The sequence below is a fragment of the Gorilla gorilla genome, chromosome 3 (genome assembly GCF_029281585.2).
Source record: "Gorilla gorilla gorilla isolate KB3781 chromosome 3, NHGRI_mGorGor1-v2.1_pri, whole genome shotgun sequence".
In the NCBI taxonomy this organism is placed as follows: domain Eukaryota; kingdom Metazoa; phylum Chordata; class Mammalia; order Primates; family Hominidae; genus Gorilla; species Gorilla gorilla.
This window is the reverse complement of record NC_073227.2, coordinates 209,053,037-209,072,340: the sequence shown is the minus strand read 5'-3', so window position 1 is coordinate 209,072,340 and position 19,304 is coordinate 209,053,037. Positions and strand designations below refer to the sequence as shown.

General features: G+C 44.3%; 1 protein-coding gene and 1 pseudogene across 3 annotated transcripts; one reads left to right on the top strand and one right to left on the bottom strand.

Moving 5' to 3' along the window:
- Window positions 1–338: 338 nt before the first annotated feature.
- Window positions 339–18,612, top strand: TRIML2 (tripartite motif family like 2). 3 transcript variants are annotated; one of them, XM_055384457.2, is made up of 9 exons: window positions 339–748; window positions 4,415–4,809; window positions 5,057–5,152; window positions 8,742–8,936; window positions 10,816–10,956; window positions 11,710–11,784; window positions 12,643–12,665; window positions 12,828–12,928; window positions 17,937–18,612. In XM_055384457.2, the coding sequence occupies exons 2-9, from the start codon at window positions 4,624–4,626 to the stop codon at window positions 18,503–18,505; spliced, it is 1,386 nt and encodes a 461-aa protein (XP_055240432.2). In that variant the 5' UTR covers window positions 339–748; window positions 4,415–4,623; the 3' UTR covers window positions 18,506–18,612. The 3 variants fall into 3 exon arrangements, with proteins under 3 accessions (XP_055240432.2, XP_018880650.3, XP_018880649.3); XM_019025105.4 differs by lacking the exon at window positions 11,710–11,784 and having other exon boundaries at window positions 344–748; window positions 4,418–4,809; XM_019025104.4 differs by lacking the exon at window positions 11,710–11,784 and having other exon boundaries at window positions 344–748.
- On the bottom strand, window positions 3,025–3,644 carry LOC134758384 (ubiquitin-like FUBI-ribosomal protein eS30 fusion protein; annotated as a pseudogene).
- Window positions 18,613–19,304: the final 692 nt, after the last annotated feature.

Genomic DNA, 19,304 nt, shown 5'->3' with positions numbered 1-19,304 from the left:
AACACAGTCTTGAGTGTTAGCTCGAAGGCTTCTTTCCTGTGAAATTGTCAATATACACTAGATTCATTAAGAAAGAAAACCCCAAACCTTAAGGAGCTAGAGGTGTTAGGCACTGTACATGGCATTGGAGATAAAACAAGATATTTATCCAACCAAGGTCAGGGCTATTAAGCATTTTCTGGGAGTCCATTAAAAATGTAAATTACGGACCCCACCGTAGATTTCTGGAATCAGAGACCCTGTGAAGAGGCTTGCGTTTTAATAAACTCAGGTGGTTCTAATGAGATTAGTTGTGTGAATATGATAAGAAACTTCACAGACGCCTTCCTGATGGTGTGAGGGCGGGGCTGAGGGAGGAATTGAACAGATAAAATCTCTTCAGTCTCCACTGTTCCAGCTTTTTCCCTAAAGGAAACACCTTGGTTCAGTGTGGTGACTCATTCCTGTAATCCCAGTACTTTGGGAGGCTGAAGCAGGCAGATCGCTTGAGCCCAGGAGTTCAAGACCAGCCTGGAAAACATACTGAAACCCCGTCTCTACAAAAAATACAAAAATTAGCCGGGTGTGGTCGTGCAGCACCTGTAATCCCAGCTACTCAGGAGGTCAAGGTGGGAGAATCACTTGAGCCTGGGAGCTCGAGGCTGTAGTGAGCCGAGATCGCGCCACTGCATTCCAGCCTGGGTGACAGAGCAAGACCCTGTCTCAAAAAAAAAAAAAAAAGGAAATACCCAGGATTGCTACAAAGAAAGTAAGTGAGATTTTCTCTATAGATCATTTTCTTAATAATTGTTTCTTTAGATTTCTAAACTTGATCTTAGAATCTATGTGTGCGTGTGTGTGTGTATCTGTGTGTTATCAGGAAAAAGCCTGAAGAAAAATATTAGGAGAAACAAAATAAGGGTAGACAACATGCTGGGGACTTAATTCGTCAATTTTCCTTTGCTGTTTCTGTAAAAATATTTAGTCTCTGTCCCTCTCTCGTTACACCTTCAATTTTTACTGGTTTAACATAAAATGTCTTTTACAATATTTATTGTGCATCGAGTATGTCAGATGTAGACACAGGGCATCTCAAGGACTTAGTTTCTTATGGATGGAGAGTGACCCACAAGTAAACTTGTTCATAGAAAGATAAAATCATTTCGCTACTAAGAAAATAAAATAAGGAGATGAGTAGTGGGAAGGTATTTCAAATTGAGTAGTGATGGAAAGGTCTCTCTTGGGAAGACATTTGAGCTGAGAACTGAAGAGAAGAAAGAAGAGGCAGCCGGAATTGCAAAAATATGAGAGAAGAGCTCTGTTGGCCACGGAAGGGGGAAGGGCTGTGATGAATTAGAGGCAGCTAGATTGACAGTGATGGGGGAAAGCTATAGAGAGATCAGAAGAAGGCAGGAGGCCAGACTGTATAGGACCGGGTTATTACCCACTTGGATCTTAACTCTAAATGCCATAGAAAGTGACCGGAAACCTGCTCACTTGGTTTTGGTTTTAAAATAGTATTCTGGTGGTTGAGCAGAGAGGAGTTGGCGAGGAGGGCAGGACAGAATATAAATCTGGAAAACAATAGTTGAATTGGTGAAAGGAAGGCTTAAACTGTGGCTCTAAAGGAATGAGTTTGGGGGAAGACAGCCACTGGGTTGAGATCCTGAGCGGCTTTAGATATGTTAATTTTGGGTGCTCCTTAGACATTCTATTGCAAAAATGTTGGGAATTGGGCAGGAGATTGAAATCGGAGAGTGGAACTTAAATCTTCAAAAACGAGTAACATTACCTAGGGAGAGACCAGGACTGGGAGACCAGAACTCAACCTTGAAGCACCCCAAGATTGACAGGTTCAGAGGATGTGGGACCAGAAAAGGCCACGGAGAACAAGACCAGTCAAGTTAGAGGAATGTCAGCTGCAGAGAGATGAGAGAAGAAAACATTCTAGGAAGAAGGGCGTGGTCAGCTATGTTAACTGCTGCTGAGAGCTCAGGGAAAAATTTGAGTTGGTGAATTTCTTTGTTTTGGTGACTCAGTGGAGTCATCTCCGACATGTTCAGGGACCTAAGACACGGAAAACCAGCAGGGATTTCAAAGACCTAAGCAGAAGAAAGGATGAGAGCATCAAAGACAAGGAAGGAGGGAGGGAGTATTTGCAACTCATACAATTTACAGGAACTTGGACCTATAACTGTCTCTTAAAATTGACCCTCCCTCCAAAAAGGCCAAACCTGGTGGAATAAACAGAGAGGCTTGAACATAGAGTTCGCAGCAAAAGAAATGAAAATGGTTTTTCAGCGTATGAAAATAAAAGGCTTAGACATATTAATAATAGAACAGATGGAAGTTGAAAATATATGAATACACTATTTCTCACCCAGCCAGTGGGCAATGACCCAAAAGTTTAACATCTTTTTAATTTGTTGCTTGGAGTGCAAATTTGTACAACTTTTGTGCTTGGGAAACTGACAAAACATATCAAAATTATGGATGCATTCATTCACAGTCCTATTTGTGGGGAATATGCCTTTTCAGGCCAAGATTCTCAACTTTTTGGAATCAGTACTCCTTTGCACTCATTATTGACGAAGATCCCAATAAGCTTTTGTTTATGAGCGTTAATATCTATGTTTACTGTATTAGAAATTTAAAATTGCATTTTATAGTTATTCATTTAAAATAATAAAAACAAGCCAGGCACGGTGGGTCACACCTGTAATCCCAGCACTTTGTGAGGCTGAGGCGGGCGGATAACCTGAGGTCAGGAGTTCGAGATCAGTGTGGCCAACACCGTGAAACCCCGTCTCTACTAAAAATACAAAAAATTAGCTGGGTGTGGTTTCACGCGCCTGTAGTCCCAGCTACTCGGGAGGCTGAGGCAGGAGAGTCGGTTGAACCCGGGAGGTGGAGGTTGCAGTGAGCTGAGATCGTGCCACTGCACTCCAGCCTGGGCGTCAGAGATTCTGTCTCAAAAATAAATAAATAAATAAGTTAATAAAATAATAAAAACAAAAACATTTTTCTGAAAAAAAAATTTTCGAGCTAAGTGGCTTTTTTAATAGAGAAAGCCAGAATTACAAAGGACTTAAAAAGGACATTGGGGCCCTTCTTCTTGCCAAAGATGGGCACAGCGTCGACAAAGCGCCGGTGGTACTGCATCCGCGGCTCAGCCCGGCCTGTCTTCTCGCTTGGCCACCTTAGTAAGAGTCTGACCTGTCACTTTCCCAGCGCGGGCCGGGGAACCACGGACTTGGCCTCCCGGGCAGTCGGGGCCTCCCACTTCGCCCTGGTCCAGGGTGGCCTCGCCCTGCAGGGGCGCGCCTGCCAGGAGCACGATAGATCTTCCGGGGCGAGGCCCTCCAGTGGCGCTGCCTGAGCCGCGACCTGGGAGACCGTCTCCTGGCCGGTCACCTGGAGGGCGTGTAGCTCCGGGGCGCGGACCAAGAACTGCATGTTGGTGACTGAACCGCGGTTCCGGCTGCCGCCACCGCGAAGATGGAGTCAAAGAGGAAGGAGCGAGGGCGCTCACGGCCAGACCGCGGGCAGCGCGTCACGTCACTCCTGAAATTTTATTTCGGAAACAATTATTGAGAAGAGTGGCTTTGGCTTCACTGTTTTGCAAATCTCTTTAACTGATGGCTTCTTAGAAGAGCCGTTTTCGGCCGGGCGCGGTGGCTCACGCCTGTAATCCCAGCACTTTGGGAGGCCGAGGCGGGCGAATCACGAGGTCAGCACATCGAGACAACCCTGGCTAACACGGTGAAACCCCGTCTCTACTAAAAATACAAAAAATTAGCCGGGCGTGGTGGCGGGCGCCTGTAGTCCCAGCTACTCGGGAGGCTGAGGCAGGAGAATGGCGGGAACCCGGGAGGCGGAGCTTGCAGTGAGCCGAGATCGCACCCCCGCACTCCAGCCTGGGCGACAGAGCGAGACTCCGTCTCAAAAAATAAAAGAGGAGCTGTTTTCCCTTATTTGCTTCCCCATTCCTTCTGTTGCATGTGTTTTGAGCCGCCAGTGGTGGCTCGCGCCTGCAGTCCCAGCTACTCCGGAAGCTGAGGTGGGAGGATCGCTGGAGCCTGGGAGTTCCAGAGGCTGCAGTGAGCCGTGGTCACGCCACTGTACTCCAGACTGGGCAACAGAGCAAGACCCTGTCTCTCAAAGGGAAAGTATTTTAATAACTTTTTCAGATACTTGTGGTTTTTTTCTGTAATTCTATCAACGAACCTCTTTCCTACTCTGTCACCTCACTCTAGTCCTGAAGTTCCTTCAGTAATTAGCGCGATGCCTTTTGAGCACTGTTTTCCCCTGAATGACTCATAAGTGAGTACTGTTCCTTGTAATTAATTTTCAGCCTATTGCTCAAGATTGTAAGAAGACCTGAGGGAAACCCGCTGGTCTTAGAACACTCGCCTAACTCTGTCTTTTCCCCAAGCAGGCAGCTGCCAGAAATTTGTTGGATTTGAGGAGTCCGCTCTGTCTGCGTGGACTTACTTCCTTGGATCTTCGTGGACCCTGAAGTTGCCAAGTGTGTGTGCCTGCTCCAGAAAACAAAGGAAGCCACCATTTTTTCTCATTCACAGTGCAGGGAGATACCTCAGTAGAAGCATACAGTCCAGTCTTCAACTAGGGACCCCTACCAGGATGTCCAAAAGGCTCAGCCCTGAGTTACAGCACATCACAGAAGATGCCTATTGTGAAACACACCTGGAACCAACACGGCTGTTCTGTGATGCTGACCAAATCACACTCTGCAGCAAATGCTTCCAGTCCCAGGAGCACAAACATCACATGGTGTGTGGGATACAAGAGGCTGCTGAGAATTACAGGGTAAGAGTCACTCACGCAAATCCCAAAACACTCTGGCCAACTCCTATATGGATGAAATGGACAGACATTCTGGTCCTCCAAAACCATTACCTTAGTTGATGTTTATTACAGAATATTAGATAAGTTCGTTGAACCTTCAACCTAAAGGCTAAGAAAATATATACTCAGAGTTGTTGGCTGTTTAAGGTCAGGAATCCAACTGTTCTAAAGCAATGATCTCACCTGGAATTCTGTGCTTTCTCTATAGAAGTTATTCCAGGAAATATTGAACACATCGAGGGAGAAACTTGAAGCAGCTAAAAGCGTATTGACTGATGAGCAAGAAAGAATGGCGATGATTCAGGTCAGTGAGTGCTTATCTTGATTCTTGGGGGAAAATTACCAGTAATGTTGTTAGAAAATAGTGTATCATAAACAAAGTCAAAAGACAAATCACAAAGCAGGAAAAATGTGAAATCTATAGGAAGGAAAAGTGCTAATATCTTAATGTATAAAAAGCTCTTTAAAGTCAGTAAGAAGCTGGGTGTGGTGGCTCACGCCTGTAATCCCAGCACTTTGGGAAGCTGAGGAGGGCGGATCACTTGAGGTCAGGAGTTTGAGACCACCCTGGCCAACACGGTGAAACCCCATCTCTACTAAAAATACAAAAATTAGCTGGGTGTGGTTGCACGAGCCTGTAATCCCAGCTACTCGGGAGGCTGAGGCAGGAGAATCGCTTGAACTGGGAGGCAGAGGTTGCAGTGAGCCGAGATCACACTGCTGGACTCCAGCCTAGGCCACAGAGCAAGACTCCATCTCAAAAAAAATAAAAATAAAAAAAGTCAGTAAGGAAAAGACTAGAAATTTAATTTTAAAAAACGATCAAATAAGAGTTTGCAGAAAAGAAACTAAATATATTTTAAATACATTGAAAGAATTTGAACTTTGTTCGTGGTAAGAGAAATACAAATTATATGGTGAGTAAAATGGCATTTGCAATGCTATTTGCAATGATCAAAAAGATTAACGACACCGTTTATAACAATGACATAGGAGAATGAGCATCTCTTGTACTTCTGGTTGCCACATAAATTCTAAAACCCTTTAAAGAGCAATTTGAGAATAGCTATTCAGATTTGAGGGTTCACCACCTGTTAGGCATATTTCACTTCTAATTTCAGCCTGTATCTTCATACTTAATCCTATTCTGTGCAAGGTATCCCCGATTCTGGGTCTTTTCTCTCCCCCTCAATTTTTAAAGGAAATAAATGCCTACTTAGGGAAGATAGTGGAGGAGAATTGCCTGGCTAGGTAAGGATTTTTCAATTGATCCCCCTTCTTTTTCAGTTCCAAGTACCATGTGTTCAGCAAATACTGAGATCCCACTGTTTGCCAGGGACTATGCAAGGTGCTAGGGGCTCACCAATGGAAAACAAAAAAAAAACCAGTTCTGCTTTCGTGGAACTTGCATTCTAGTGGATATAAACAAAATAAGTTTAATGTATAGTATGTTACCTGGGAAGTGTTTAAAAAAAAGTTTTTTAAGTGAGAAAGGAAGCAATGGAGTGAGCTTTTAAATAAAGTGATCAGAACCTTGTTATTCAGAAGGTGGCACTGAAGGAGGTGGGGGATTGGGCCATGCAGTTTTCTTGGGGAGGAATATTCTAGGCAGAGGAAAGGCCTGGAGGCTGCCGTGTATCTGGCTGGAGCTGTGTAAGGAAACGGGGGCTGTAGGTGATGAGATCAGAAGAAGGCGGTCAGTCATTTAGGGTGGCAGCCTTCAGTGAAATACAAGGTTCAAAACCACTGGAAGGTTTCGAACAGAAGGCTGACATGATTTAACTTCCATTTTCATAGAAACATGCTAGCTGCCAAATGAAAATAGACATTAAGATAGTAAAAGCAGGCTGGTCGTGGTGGCTCACGCCTGTAATCCCAGCACTTTGGGAGGCTGAGGCGGGCGGATCACGAGGTCAGGAGATCGAGACCATCCTGGCTAACACGGTGAAACCCCGTCTCTACTAAAAAATCGGGTGCGGTGGCAGGCACCTGTAGTCCCAGCTACTCAGGCGGCTGAGGCAGGAGAATGGCATGAACCCTGGAGGCGGAGCTTGCAGTGAGCCGAGATCGCGCCACTGCACTCCAGCCTGGGCGACAGAGCGAGACTCCGTCTCAAAAAAAAAAAAAAAAAAAACCAAGATAGTAAAAGCAGAGGTGGAGAGACGTGCAAAGGGACTTGCAATAATTAGGGAGAGATGATGGTGAGCTGGGGGACAGGTAGAGCAGTGGTGAGAAGTGGTCAGGTTCTTGATAAATCTTGATTTCATTGAATCTTTTTTTTTTTTTGAGATGGAGTTTTGTTCTTGTTGCCCAGGCTAGAGTTCAGTGACGCGATCTCGGCTCACTGCAACCTCCGCCTCCCGGGTTCAAGCAATTCTCCTGCCTTAGTCTCCCAGGTAGCTGACATTACAGGGGCCCGTCATCATGCCTGGCTAATTTTTTTATTTTTAGTAGAGACGGGGTTTCACCATGTTGGTCAGGCTGGTCTCGAACTGCTGACCTCATGATCCACCTGCCTTGGCCTCCCAAAGTGCTGGGATTACAGACGTGAGCCCGGACAATTTCACTGAATCTTAAATAGCTTAATAGAGATGCTATTTAAGCATCTCTAAGATGACTACTTTCAAATATATATCCCTAGCTCAGATTTCCAAATGGTAGTAGGCTTCGTGTCCAATTTCATACTTACTATCTTTACTTGGATGTCTAATTGACTAATCAAATTCATCACATCCCGAACTAACACACACTCCTCACTTCTGGAATCCAGCCTTTCCATAGATTCTCTCTATATATTTTGGTAATTCCATTCTTCCAGTTGCTTAGTCTAAAATTTTCGGTGTCTTTCATTCATGACTCCTTTTTTCCCCACAACTCTTACCCAAGCATCAGCAAATCCCATTGGCCCTTTTCCAATGTCCTGGTCTCCTCCTCTGTGTTGACAGAGGCTGTAGCTTCCTTAGTTTTTCCTTATTGATGAACATTTCTTTTTTTTTTTTTTTTTTTTTTTTTTTAAGACGGAGTCTCGCACTGTCGCCCAGGCTGGAGTGCAGTGGCGCCATCTCGGCTCACTGCAAGCTCCGCCTCCCGGGTTCACGCCATTCTCCTGCCTCAGCCTCCCGAGTAGCTGGGACTACAGGCGCCCGCCACCACGCCCGGCTAATTTTTTGTATTTTTAGTAGAGACGGGGTTTCACCGTGTTAGCCAGGATTGGTCTCGATCTCCTGACCTCATGATCCGCCTGCCTCGGCCTCCCAAAGTGCTGGGATTACAGGCGTGAGCCACTGCGCCCAGCCAATTCATTGATGAACATTTCTTCATCTGCATTTTATGTTCTAAAATTGTGTTGATGTCTTGGCTGATGTTGACTCAAATTCTATTTCTCCTTTGGGTTTATTCCTTTTCTTCTGTACTTTACATTTCCTCGTCTTTTTTTGTTTGTTTGTTTTTTTGAGACAGAGTCTAGCTCTGTTGCCAGGCTGGAGTGCAGTGGCGTAATCTCTGCTCACTGCAACCTCCACCTCCCAGGTTCAAGCGATTCTCCTGCCTTAGCCTCCCGAGTAGCTGGGATTATGGGTGCCCGCCACCACGCCCAGCTAATTTTTGTATTTTTAGTAGAGATGGGGTTTCACCATGCTGGCCAGTATGGTCTCGATCTCTGACCTCGTGATCCGCCCACTTTGGCCTCCCAAAGTGCTGGGATTGCAGGCGTGAGCCACTGCGCCCAGCCTTCCTTGTCTTTATATTGGGGTTAGAGATGGAAAGAATACATTGTGGTCAGTGTAAGATATATATATCTATCTATAGATATAGATATCTATCTATTATGACGTGTGTGTGTGTTGTTAGTCTATCATGTTTAACCTGAAGTCTATCATGTCTATATGAGGAAGGAAGAGGAACAAAATTTTAAAAAGATGATTGAGTCTGAGTATAGGATGAGACTCCGGTTGTTGAATGAAGAGTGTGAGCAGAATCTCCAGAGACAGCAGGAATGCATATCTGACTTGAACTTGAGAGAAACCCTTCTGAATCAAGTGATCAAGCTTGCCACCGAGCTAGAGGAGATGTTCCAGGAAATGCTACAGGTGAGATGTTGAAAACAACATTCTCATATTTGAGAAATGAGAAAAAGAAGAGCTAAACATTATGTCAATTCCAAAATAACATAGCCAGTGACAACCACACATGTATTAAATGAATTATATACCTACCTGGCAACTCCATTTCTATGAATTTATCTTGACATGCATATAAAAAGACATAAATAAAGCACAATATACCTATAAATGTATTTGTACACATATTACTGTATTATGCTTCAAATATACTTACACACATAGAAAAAGACACCTGGGTAAGGCAACACTGAAACTGAGTTTCAGTTTAGAGCCATGGTTTAGAATTCACCTTTCTTTTTTTTGAGACGGAGTGTGGCTCTGTCTCCAGGCTGGAGTGCGGTGGCGCGATCTCAGCTCACTGCAAGCTTCGCCTCCCGGGTTCACGCCATTCTCCTGCCTCAGCCTCCCAGTAGCTGGGATTACAGGTGCCCGCCACTACGCCCAGCTAATTTTTTGTATATTTAGTAGAGACGGGGTTTCACCGTGTTAGCCAGGATGGTCTCGATCTCCTGACCTCATGATCCACCCGCCTCAGCCTCCCAAAGTGCTGGGATTACAGGCGTGAGCCACCGCGCCCGGCCTAGAATTCACCTTTGAAGCCGGATGAATGGAGTTCCTATCTGAGCCAGCTGTTTACTGGCTCCTGGGTGGCCTACGACCTGCTGCTTAACCTTTGACTTGGTTCCTTTAGCTGTAAACTGGATGTAACAATGACCCCTAATTTATGAAATTATTGTGAGATTTGAGTGAGATAATCTGCTAAAGCTTATTAAATCGTGTCTTGTTCATGTTAAGCAGTTGATGAGCAGCAGATGTTACAATTATAACATTCATAGCAAGAGGTTAGAAACACCCTGTATTTGTCAGTAGAAGACTCACAAAATGTGCTCCATACATACATGGAAGAATACTCTTCAGCATGTTAAGATGATGTCATGGCTCTGTGTATATGAATAAGGAATGTTCTCCAAGAATAAAGTAAGTTGTCAGATTAGTAATCAAATATAATAAACTATCACTTATGTTTATGTTTTTTCCCCCTAAATAACATACTCATGTTGCGTATGGAACTACCTATGTAAAGTATACTTGGAAGGATAAAAAGAAAATTGATATCAGTAACATAATTATTTATTTCTTATTAGTTAATCTATATACCTTAATTTTAATTGATTTCAAGTTAATGAAAAAATAGGGAACCTTCTGAACAAACAGCCACAGAAAAAACATGAAATGTTTTAGGTGCATATTAATGTGAGTAAGGGCTGTGGGCACACACATCTGTATCGGCTTAAACATACATAATAGGGGGCAAAGAATCAACTGTCTCTTGAGAGGAATCCTGCTTCAGCAGAAGAATATCATGGCCTTGCCTAATTATGTCTGTTCCTGGGGTAGCAGGCAGAAAAGCAGGGTTTTTTTTTTTTGGTTTTGGTTTTGGTTTTGGTTTTTTTTTTTGAGATGGAGCCTTGCTCTGTCGTTCAGGCTGGAGTGCAGTGGCACGATCTTGGCTCACTGCAACGTCTGCCTCCCAGGTTCAAGTGATTCTCCTGCCTCAGCCTCCTGAGTAGCTGGGATTACAGGCACCCACCACCATGCCTGGCTAATTTTTGTACTTTTAGTGGAGACCGGGTTTCACCATGTTGGCCAGGCTGGTCTCAAACCCTGACCTCATGATCCGCCGGCCTTGGCCACCCAAAGTGCTGGGATTACAGGCGTGAGCCACTGCGCCCAACCGAAAAGCAGGTTTTTAAAAACATGGTTGAATTAATCTATAGGAGAAGTTACCGAACTCTTGTTCCTGAACTTGAGGTTGTTGAATAGTAACGAAGAGATGCTTCTGCAGAGACTGGGCCGTGTGGGGAGAGAGAACATGGAGAAACTGAAGGAGAGTGAAGCCAGGGCTTCTGAACAGGTCCACAGCCTCCGAAAGCTCATCGTGGAGCTTGAGAAAAAGTGTGGGGAAGGAGCCTTAGCATTGCTCAAGGTAAGATGCTGGGAAAAAGAAAATAAAATTCATTCCAGTATTTGAGAAATGAGAAGTGGACAGTACTCATTAGGGGTTGCTGCCAGAACACAATATCCAATGATCTTCAACCACAAAAGAAGGCTACATGACTTTCTTTCAGCTGCCAAAAGCTTTAGGAATGGTCATAGCTTTGTGGGATAGTGTGGAGCTGCTTCATGAGATGAATTCTCACCTTAAAATTATCAGCAGTAAGTTAGGGTTGAGATGTGACACAGTGTGGTTAATACCTCCATGCAATGAAATATTCTGTAATCATAAAGAATAAAACAGCTCTATAGGCACTAACATAGTATTTCAAGCACTCATTAAGTGAAAAAGATGCAGACTTCTTTTTGTTTGATCTTTGGATAATAAGTATATATACACACACATATACATGTGTGGTTGCTAACATTCACAGACTTTCTGGCAAAAAATTAATAAATATATAGTCATCTGTGATAATCTTGAAACAAGGGTGAGATTATCTGCTATGGTCTGAATGTTTGTGTCCCTCCAAAATATATATGTTGAAATCCTCTCCCCCAAGGCGATGATATTGGGAGGTGGGGCCTTTGGGTAGTGAGTGGGGCCTGGGGGCAGAGCCCCTGTGAATGGGATTAGGGCTCTTACAAAAGAGGCCGAGGAAGACCTCACCCCATCAGCTTGTGAGGCTGGAGATGGAGGCTACCTAGGAGGGATGGAGCCCTCACCGGACACTGAATCTGCCAGTGCCTTGATCTTGAAATTCGGCCTCCAGAACTGCGAGAAATGAATTTCTGCTGTGCAGAAGCTACTCAGTCTATGGTAAGTATTGCATATTTTGAATTTTGTATAGTAACATACGTTGCCTTTCAGAAAGTGGGTTACCTTTTTTTTTTTTTTTTCCCCGAGACGGAGTCTCGCTCTATCTCCCAGGCTGGAGCAGTGGCGCAATTTCGGCTCACTGTAACCTCCGCCTCCCCGGTTCAAGCGATTCTCCTGCCTCAGCCTCCCGAGTAGTTGGGATTATAGACGCCCACCACCATGTCCAGCTAATTTTTGTATTTTTAGTAGAAATGGGATTTCACCATGTTGGTCACTCTGGTCTTAAACTCCTGACCTCAGGTTATACGCCCACCTTGGCCTCCCAAAGTGCTGGGATTACAGGCATGAGCCACCGCGCCTGGCCTTACTATCTTTTTAAGACTGTCCATGTCCCTCTCCTGGGCTTATAATTGCAAGTGAATGCACTCTTCTGGAAAGCGTCTGCAGGTAAATCCTTAGGAAGCAGCTCAGTTCTTGAGCGTGCAGGCAGGTGTGGCTCTGCCTGGCTCCCACTGCCCTCCCAGCCAGTGGCCCCTTCACCTGCTGAACTCTGGCCACCCCCTGCATGGAAAGCAGATAGATGCTCCCGTCTGAAGACTGAGAAATGATGGCTCCGAGTAAGATGGCTGGGGTGAGGGATAGAAAACCTTTCCCTTGGGACTACGACAAAATGATTTCATGCATTTTTCTGACTTTTTCTATTTCCATGTTAGAATTTGTTCATCTGATAACTAGCATTATGAGGCTGAAGAAATAACATGGAAATTGAGTTCATTGTAAGAGGATATTTTCCTGGGCACAGATTGCAAAAACAGCTCAAAAACCCAGTAGTAACCTGGTCTCTTTTCTTTCCCTTAGAATGCAAAATACTCTTTAGAAAGGTGAGTTTTCATTTTGGATACAATTGGGTGAGAATCAGAGTCCAGTAAGATGTTGATTGAGATAGGGAGATTGCATTTGCTGGTAGGATGTAATGGGATCCATCCAGTAGACTAAGGGGCCTGTGGTCTGTGCAGATGACTGAGGCTGTCCTTTCTCTTCAGGAGCAAGTCACTGCTGCTTGAGCATCTGGAGCCCGCTCGTATCACAGACCTGAGTTTATGCCACATAAGAGGACTCAGCAGCATGTTCAGAGTACTCCAGAGTAAGTTGACACATGTGAATACTCACAGGGCACTGTTCTGCATTTGAGAATCAGGTGACCATCCTGCCATAAATGAAAACAAATTCCAGTAGTTTAAAAATTTTAGGCCGGCACAGTGGGTCACTCCTGTAATCCCAGCACTTTGGGAGGCCAAGGCGGGCAGTTTGCTTAAGGCCAGGAGTTCGAGACCAGCCTAACCAACATGGTGAAATCCCATCTCTACAAAAAATACGAAAATTAGCCAGTTGTGGTGGCGCGTGCCTGTAGTCCCTGCTACTTGAGTGGCTGAGGTGGGAGAATTGCTTGAACCCAGGAGGTGGAGATTGCAGTGAGCTGAGATCACACCACTGCACCCCAGCCTGGGCAACAGAATGAGACTCTGTCTTAAAATAAATAAATAAATAAATAAATAAGTAAATAAATAAATAAATAAATAAATAAATAAAAATTTTAGGAGACTGGAGAGCTTAATATGTTATACATATTAGATAAGGATCAAAAAAATAACTGTATGAGCTCATATGAAAGCTCTTCCCATGCAAAATCTTTTTTTTTTTTTTTTTTTTGAGACAGAGTTTTACTTTGCCTGGGCTGGAGTGCAGTGGTGCGATCTTGGCTCACTGCAACCTCCCCCTCCTGGGTTCAAGTGATTCTCCTGCCTCGGCCTCCCAAGTAGCTGGGATTACAGGCATGCACCACCACACCTGGCTAACTTTTTGTATTTATAGTAGAAACGAGGTCTTACCATGTTGGTCAGGATGGTCTTGAACTCCTGATCTCAGGTGATCCGCGCGCCTTGGGCTCCCAAAGTGCTGGGATTACAGGCGTGAGCCACCACGCCTGGCTGCAGATTCTTTACCAGTTCCCCAGCCATGAAACATGATTGCAGGCAGATTCCACTGCTTAAAAATTTAAAACTTCTGGGCAAGAAATTCAGCATGTATAACAAAGGGTTTATATCTCCTGTCCTTATAGCTTTGCCTTTCCCAGAGTGTCCTATCGATGGAATCCTACAGTGTGTGGCCTTTCGAGGCTGACAGCATACTGCAGTTGACATATAGAACGTCCAGGCTGCTTCATGTATCAGTTGTTTGTTCCTTTTTATTGTTGATAATATTCCATTGTATAAATATACCATAATTTACTTATCCTTTTGCAATTCTATGGACATGGGTTGTTTCCAGCTCTGTGCTGTAAATATTAGCAGCAGATTTTTGTGTGGGCACAGCTTCATAGTTCTTGATTGACTGTCTAAGGGTGGGATTGCCAAACTTGTTTTCCAAACTGCCTGTGCCATTTTGCCTTCCCACCAATAACGTGCGAAAGATTCAGTTGCTCTGTATTCTCACCAGGGTTTGGTATTGTCAGTTTGTTTTACTACATCCGACCCGATAGATGGGTAGTGGTATCTCATTTTAATTTGCATTTCCAGAATGACTAATGATGCTGAGCATAATTTTCACGTGTTTGTTTTCCCTCTATCTCAGCTCTGGTGAAATACATGTACAAACCCCTTGTCTAAATTGGGTTGTATGTTTCTTGAGTTTTATAATTTCTGTATATGTTCTGTTTAGCATTCATTTATCAGATACATTTTGCAAATATTTCCTCCCAGCATGGTTTATATTCTCATTTTCCTAATACTGTCTTTTGAAGTGTAGAGGTTTTGCATTTTGATGAAGTTCAATTTATCAAGTTTTTTCTTTTAAGACTTCTGCTTTTTGTGTCTTATTTAAGAAATTTTGCCAAAGCCAACAAAGATTTCCTTCCAAAAGTTTTCTGGTTTTCGGTTTTACATTGTGGCCTATGAACCACAGAGAGTTAATGTCTGTATACAGTTCACAGAATGGTGCAAACCCTCTCCTCCCCCCACCTTCTATTTTTATTTTTTGACTCACATGTATCCATTTGTTCCAGTTTCATTTGTTGAAAACACTACCTTTGTCCATTCAATTTACTTGGCCCCTTTGTTGAAAATCAACTGGTATATGTGATCACGTCTATTTGTGACTCTAATAGGTCTATTGATGGTTGACTCTCCCTTTGCCAATAGCACATTGGCTTAATTGATAACTCTGTAGGAAGTCTTGAAAGCAGGTACTGTGCATTCTCCAAATTTATTCTTTTTCGGAATAGTTTTGGCTACCGTAGGTTGTTTGCTTTTCCACATAAATTTTGAAATCAGCTTGTTGGCTTCTTCAAAATGGACCGCTGGGATTTTTATTCATATCCCATTGAATCCGTTGATCAATTTGGGGAGAATTGACATCTTGACAACATTTAGTGCTTTCAGTCCAGGAATACAAAATATCTCCATTCATTTAGGTCTTCGATTTCTCTCATCAGTGTTTTGTCACTTTCAGCATAAAATGTTATATGTATTTGGAGATGTATCCCTAAGTATTTTATGTTTTTTACAGCCACTGTAAAAGGTATTTTAAAATATCAATTTCTAATTGACATTTCATTCATTTCTAGTTCATTACAAGTATATAGAAATGGAATTGTTTTATATATATTGACATTTGTACCCTATAACTATGCAAAACTCACTCATTAGACAGTGGATTTCTATAAATAGATCCTTCGGGATTTTCTACAAAGTCATGCAGTATATGAGTATAGATAGCTTTATTTCTGCCTTTCCAGTCTGTAAGCCTTTTCTGAATTTTTCTTGCCTTATTATACTGGCTCAGACCTGCAGTGTCTTGAATAGAAGTGGTGAGAGTGGACACTTGCTTATTCTCGATCTTAGGAAGAAAGAAAACATTAAGTCTTTTCACTCTAAATTCTGATACAGCTATAGGGCTTTTTGTTGTTGTTTGTGTTTTTTGTTTTTGTTTTTGTTTTTGTTTTGAGATGCTGTCTGGCTCTGTCACCCAGGCTGGAGTGCAATGGCGAAACCTCAGCTCACTGCAACCTCCTCCTCCCAGATTCAAACGATTCTCCTGCCTCAACCTCCCGAGTAGCTGGGACTACTGAGTGCCACCACACTCAGCTAATTTTTGTATTTTTAGTAGATACGGGGTTTCACTCTGTTGGTCAGGCTGGTCTCGAACTCCCAACCTCGTGATCTGCCTGCCTCGGGTTCCCAAAGTGCTGGGATTAAAGGCGTGAGCCACCGCACCTGGCCCTAGCTATAGTTTTTTTTAATGGCTGCCTTTCATCAAATTGAGGATGTCCCCCTTTATTTCTGGTTTACTAAGAATTTTTATGAATCAGTGTTGAATTTATCAAGTTCTTTTTCTCTTGAGATATTCCTGTTGTTTCTTCTTCAACCTTTTTTGTTTTTGTTTTTGAGATGAGCCTCGCTCTGTTGCTCAGGCTGGAGTGCAGTGGCATGATCTCGGCTCACTGCAACCTCTGCCTCCCAGATGCAAGCGATGCTCCTGCCTCACCCTCCTGAGTAGCTGGGATTACAGGCCGCCACCAGGCCTGGCTGATTTTTGTAATTTTAGTAGAGATGGGGTTTCACCGGGCTGGTCTCGAAGTCCTGGCCTCAAGTGATCCGTCCTCCTCGGCCTCCTAAAGTGCTGGGATTACAAGCGTGAGCCACGGTGCCCAGCCACAGCTGTGCGTTTTTCCAGAGATAATTTGCATGTGTTTCTGCCAGTCTCCTGGAAATACTGAGAGTCTCAGACAATTTTTTTAAAGTTCAAGACGTGTAGCTGTTGAGACCACCCTAATAATGTGAATTGGGCTTCAAATTCAGAGATTTAAGTTCATTAAATTTACTTCAGTCAAATAATAGAAATTAAGCTGGATTCCACGTTACAGAAAGTAGGAAATAAAGGCCTTCCAGGTTTATGGCTTAGACAACTGAAGCAGTGAGGGAGCTGTGAACTGAGAAGTAGAGACTGCAGAGGGCTGGTGTTGAAGTTCCATTTTGGGTGTATTATGTTTGAAATTCCTGTGTTTTTTCCAACTGGTATTTAGCTGCTTATGGAGTGAGTCACAAACACAGAGAAGTGTTTAAAACTGAAGCTACGCACAGTTACCTGGGGGCAGTGAAGGAGAATATACTGCTTGAAAGAAGAAGTCCCAGGACCAAGCCCTGAAAGATCACAATAGTTAGAGGCTGGGCAGAAAGAGATGAGAGGAACAGTCAGAGACAGGAAGAAGATGTATTCATGCAGGTGTGAGGAACTCATTGAGCCTGCGTGTTCTCAGCAGGAGTTTCTGGAGGGTCCACACAGGTGTTCCATCCTCCGCTGATAAATTCTCTGATGTACTGCCTGATGTCCAGGGCCTGTTGTCAGCAATTTCCAGGCCTCTATGTCACCCTGTGGGGATATTTAAGATGTGTAGAGTACGGCATTGGGAGGGCCACGAATGAGTTGCTGCTGGCCGACTCCTGCGGCCGCTCCAGGCTTGGAGATCTAGAAGACCAGGGTTGGGCCCCAAGTGATATCTGGGTGGAACTTGGCACCAGGACAGTTTGACAGCCTCTGGGGTGAAGGTGTTTTTTGTTTGTTTGTGTGTTTGTTTTGAGATGGAGTCTTGCTTTGTCGCCCAGGCTGGAGTGCAGTGGTGTGATCTCGGCTCACTGCAATCTCCGCCTCCTGAGTTCAAGCAATTTTCTGCCTCAGCCTCATGAGTAGCTGGGATTACAGGCGCCTGCCACCACACTCGGCTAATTTTTGTATTTTTTTAGTAGAGACAGGGTTTCACCATCTTGACCAGGCTGGTCTTGAACTCCTGACCTCGTGAGCCACCGCACCACATTGGGTGAAGGTGTTTCTAAACCTTCCTTAGCTCATTCGTCTTTGTTTTATTCTTCCTGCTCAGGTAGACTGTGTCCCTTTCCATATCTTATGGACTTTTTCCTCCATGAGGTCCATATTGAAGTTCAGCAGTTCCTTTTCCTGGACCCTCCCAAATTGCCTCTCCCGTATCTGGGCCTGGGACTTGTGCCCACTCAGTGGGAAGCCCAGGCGTGTTAGAAATCATGTCTCTGGCATTGGCATTGGTGAACTCCTAGGTTAATGAGGGTTTTCTCTCCTGGTAGGACATTTAACATTGGATCCTGAAACAGCTCATCCCTGCCTGGCACTATCTGAGGACCTGAGAACTATGAGATTGAGACATGGGCAGCAGGATGGGGCTGGCAACCCAGAAAGATTGGATTTCAGTGCCATGGTGCTGGCTGCGGAGAGCTTCACCTCAGGGAGGCACTACTGGGAGGTGGACGTGGGAAAGGCAACCAGGTGGCAAGTGGGCGTATACCACGGCTCTGCAGACGTGAAGGGCAGCACGGCCAGAGCTTCCGGAGAGAAAGTCTTGCTCACGGGGTCGGTGATGGGGACCGAGTGGACCCTCTGGGTCTTCCCCCCTCTGAAAAGGCTCTTCCTGGAAAAGAAGTTGGACACAGTTGGGGTTTTCCTTGACTGCGAACACGGGCAGATATCATTCTACAATGTGACCGAGACGTCCCTCATTTACAATTTCTCCCATTGCGCCTTCCAAGGAGCTCTCAGGCCTGTGTTCTCCCTCTGTATCCCAAATGGAGACACAAGTCCAGACTCCCTCACCATCTTACAACATGGTCCTTCTTGCGATGCTACTGTCAGCCCTTAGTCTTCTGTGTGTAAAATCCAAGACCATGAGACACCAGAAAGTTGGAGAACAAGACTTTGAAAGAATTTGTGTAAACTAACCCAATAAAAAGCGTTCCAGGAGTTGGAGCCCGATATCCAGAGCCTTTGCATCTGTGTAACTGTCAACACCTGTGTGTAGTGGCAGAGGTTGCACTTAACCTGAATCATGAATGATAATAACGGGGAGATCCTATGCTAATGAGAAAAAATGCATATGCATCGTAAGGTTGGGGAATTAGAGAAGAAATATAGTCTGGGGTCCTTAGAACTAGGTTGGGAACTCAATGTATTTCTGAAAACATTTGCAGAACCAGGTGTAATCAGGAATGAAAGAGGGACTTCAGATGTGAGCATGCCAGCATGTGGAACAGAGACATCCCATTACTGACAGTGAGTATCAGGACTTCCTAAAGTGTTTTATTCCAAATACAGAATAATAATTTATATAGATATTTTATGTGGATAAGAAGGAGGAGTTGTGGAAAATGTGAATATTTTTAAATTTTCTTTTCTTTTTCTTTTTTTTGAGACGAAATTTCGCTCTTGTCACCCAGGCTGGAGTACAGTGGCTCGATCTCGGCTCATCACAACCTCCCCGGGTTCAAGCAGTTCTCCTGCCTCAGCCTCCCGAGTAGCTGGGATTACAGGTGCTCACCACCACGCCCAGCTAAGTTTTGTATTTGTAGTAGAGGCGGGGTTTCACCATGTTGGCCAGGATGGTCTCGAGCTCCTGACCTCAAGAGATCCACCAGCCTCGGCCTCCAACAGTGCTGGAATTA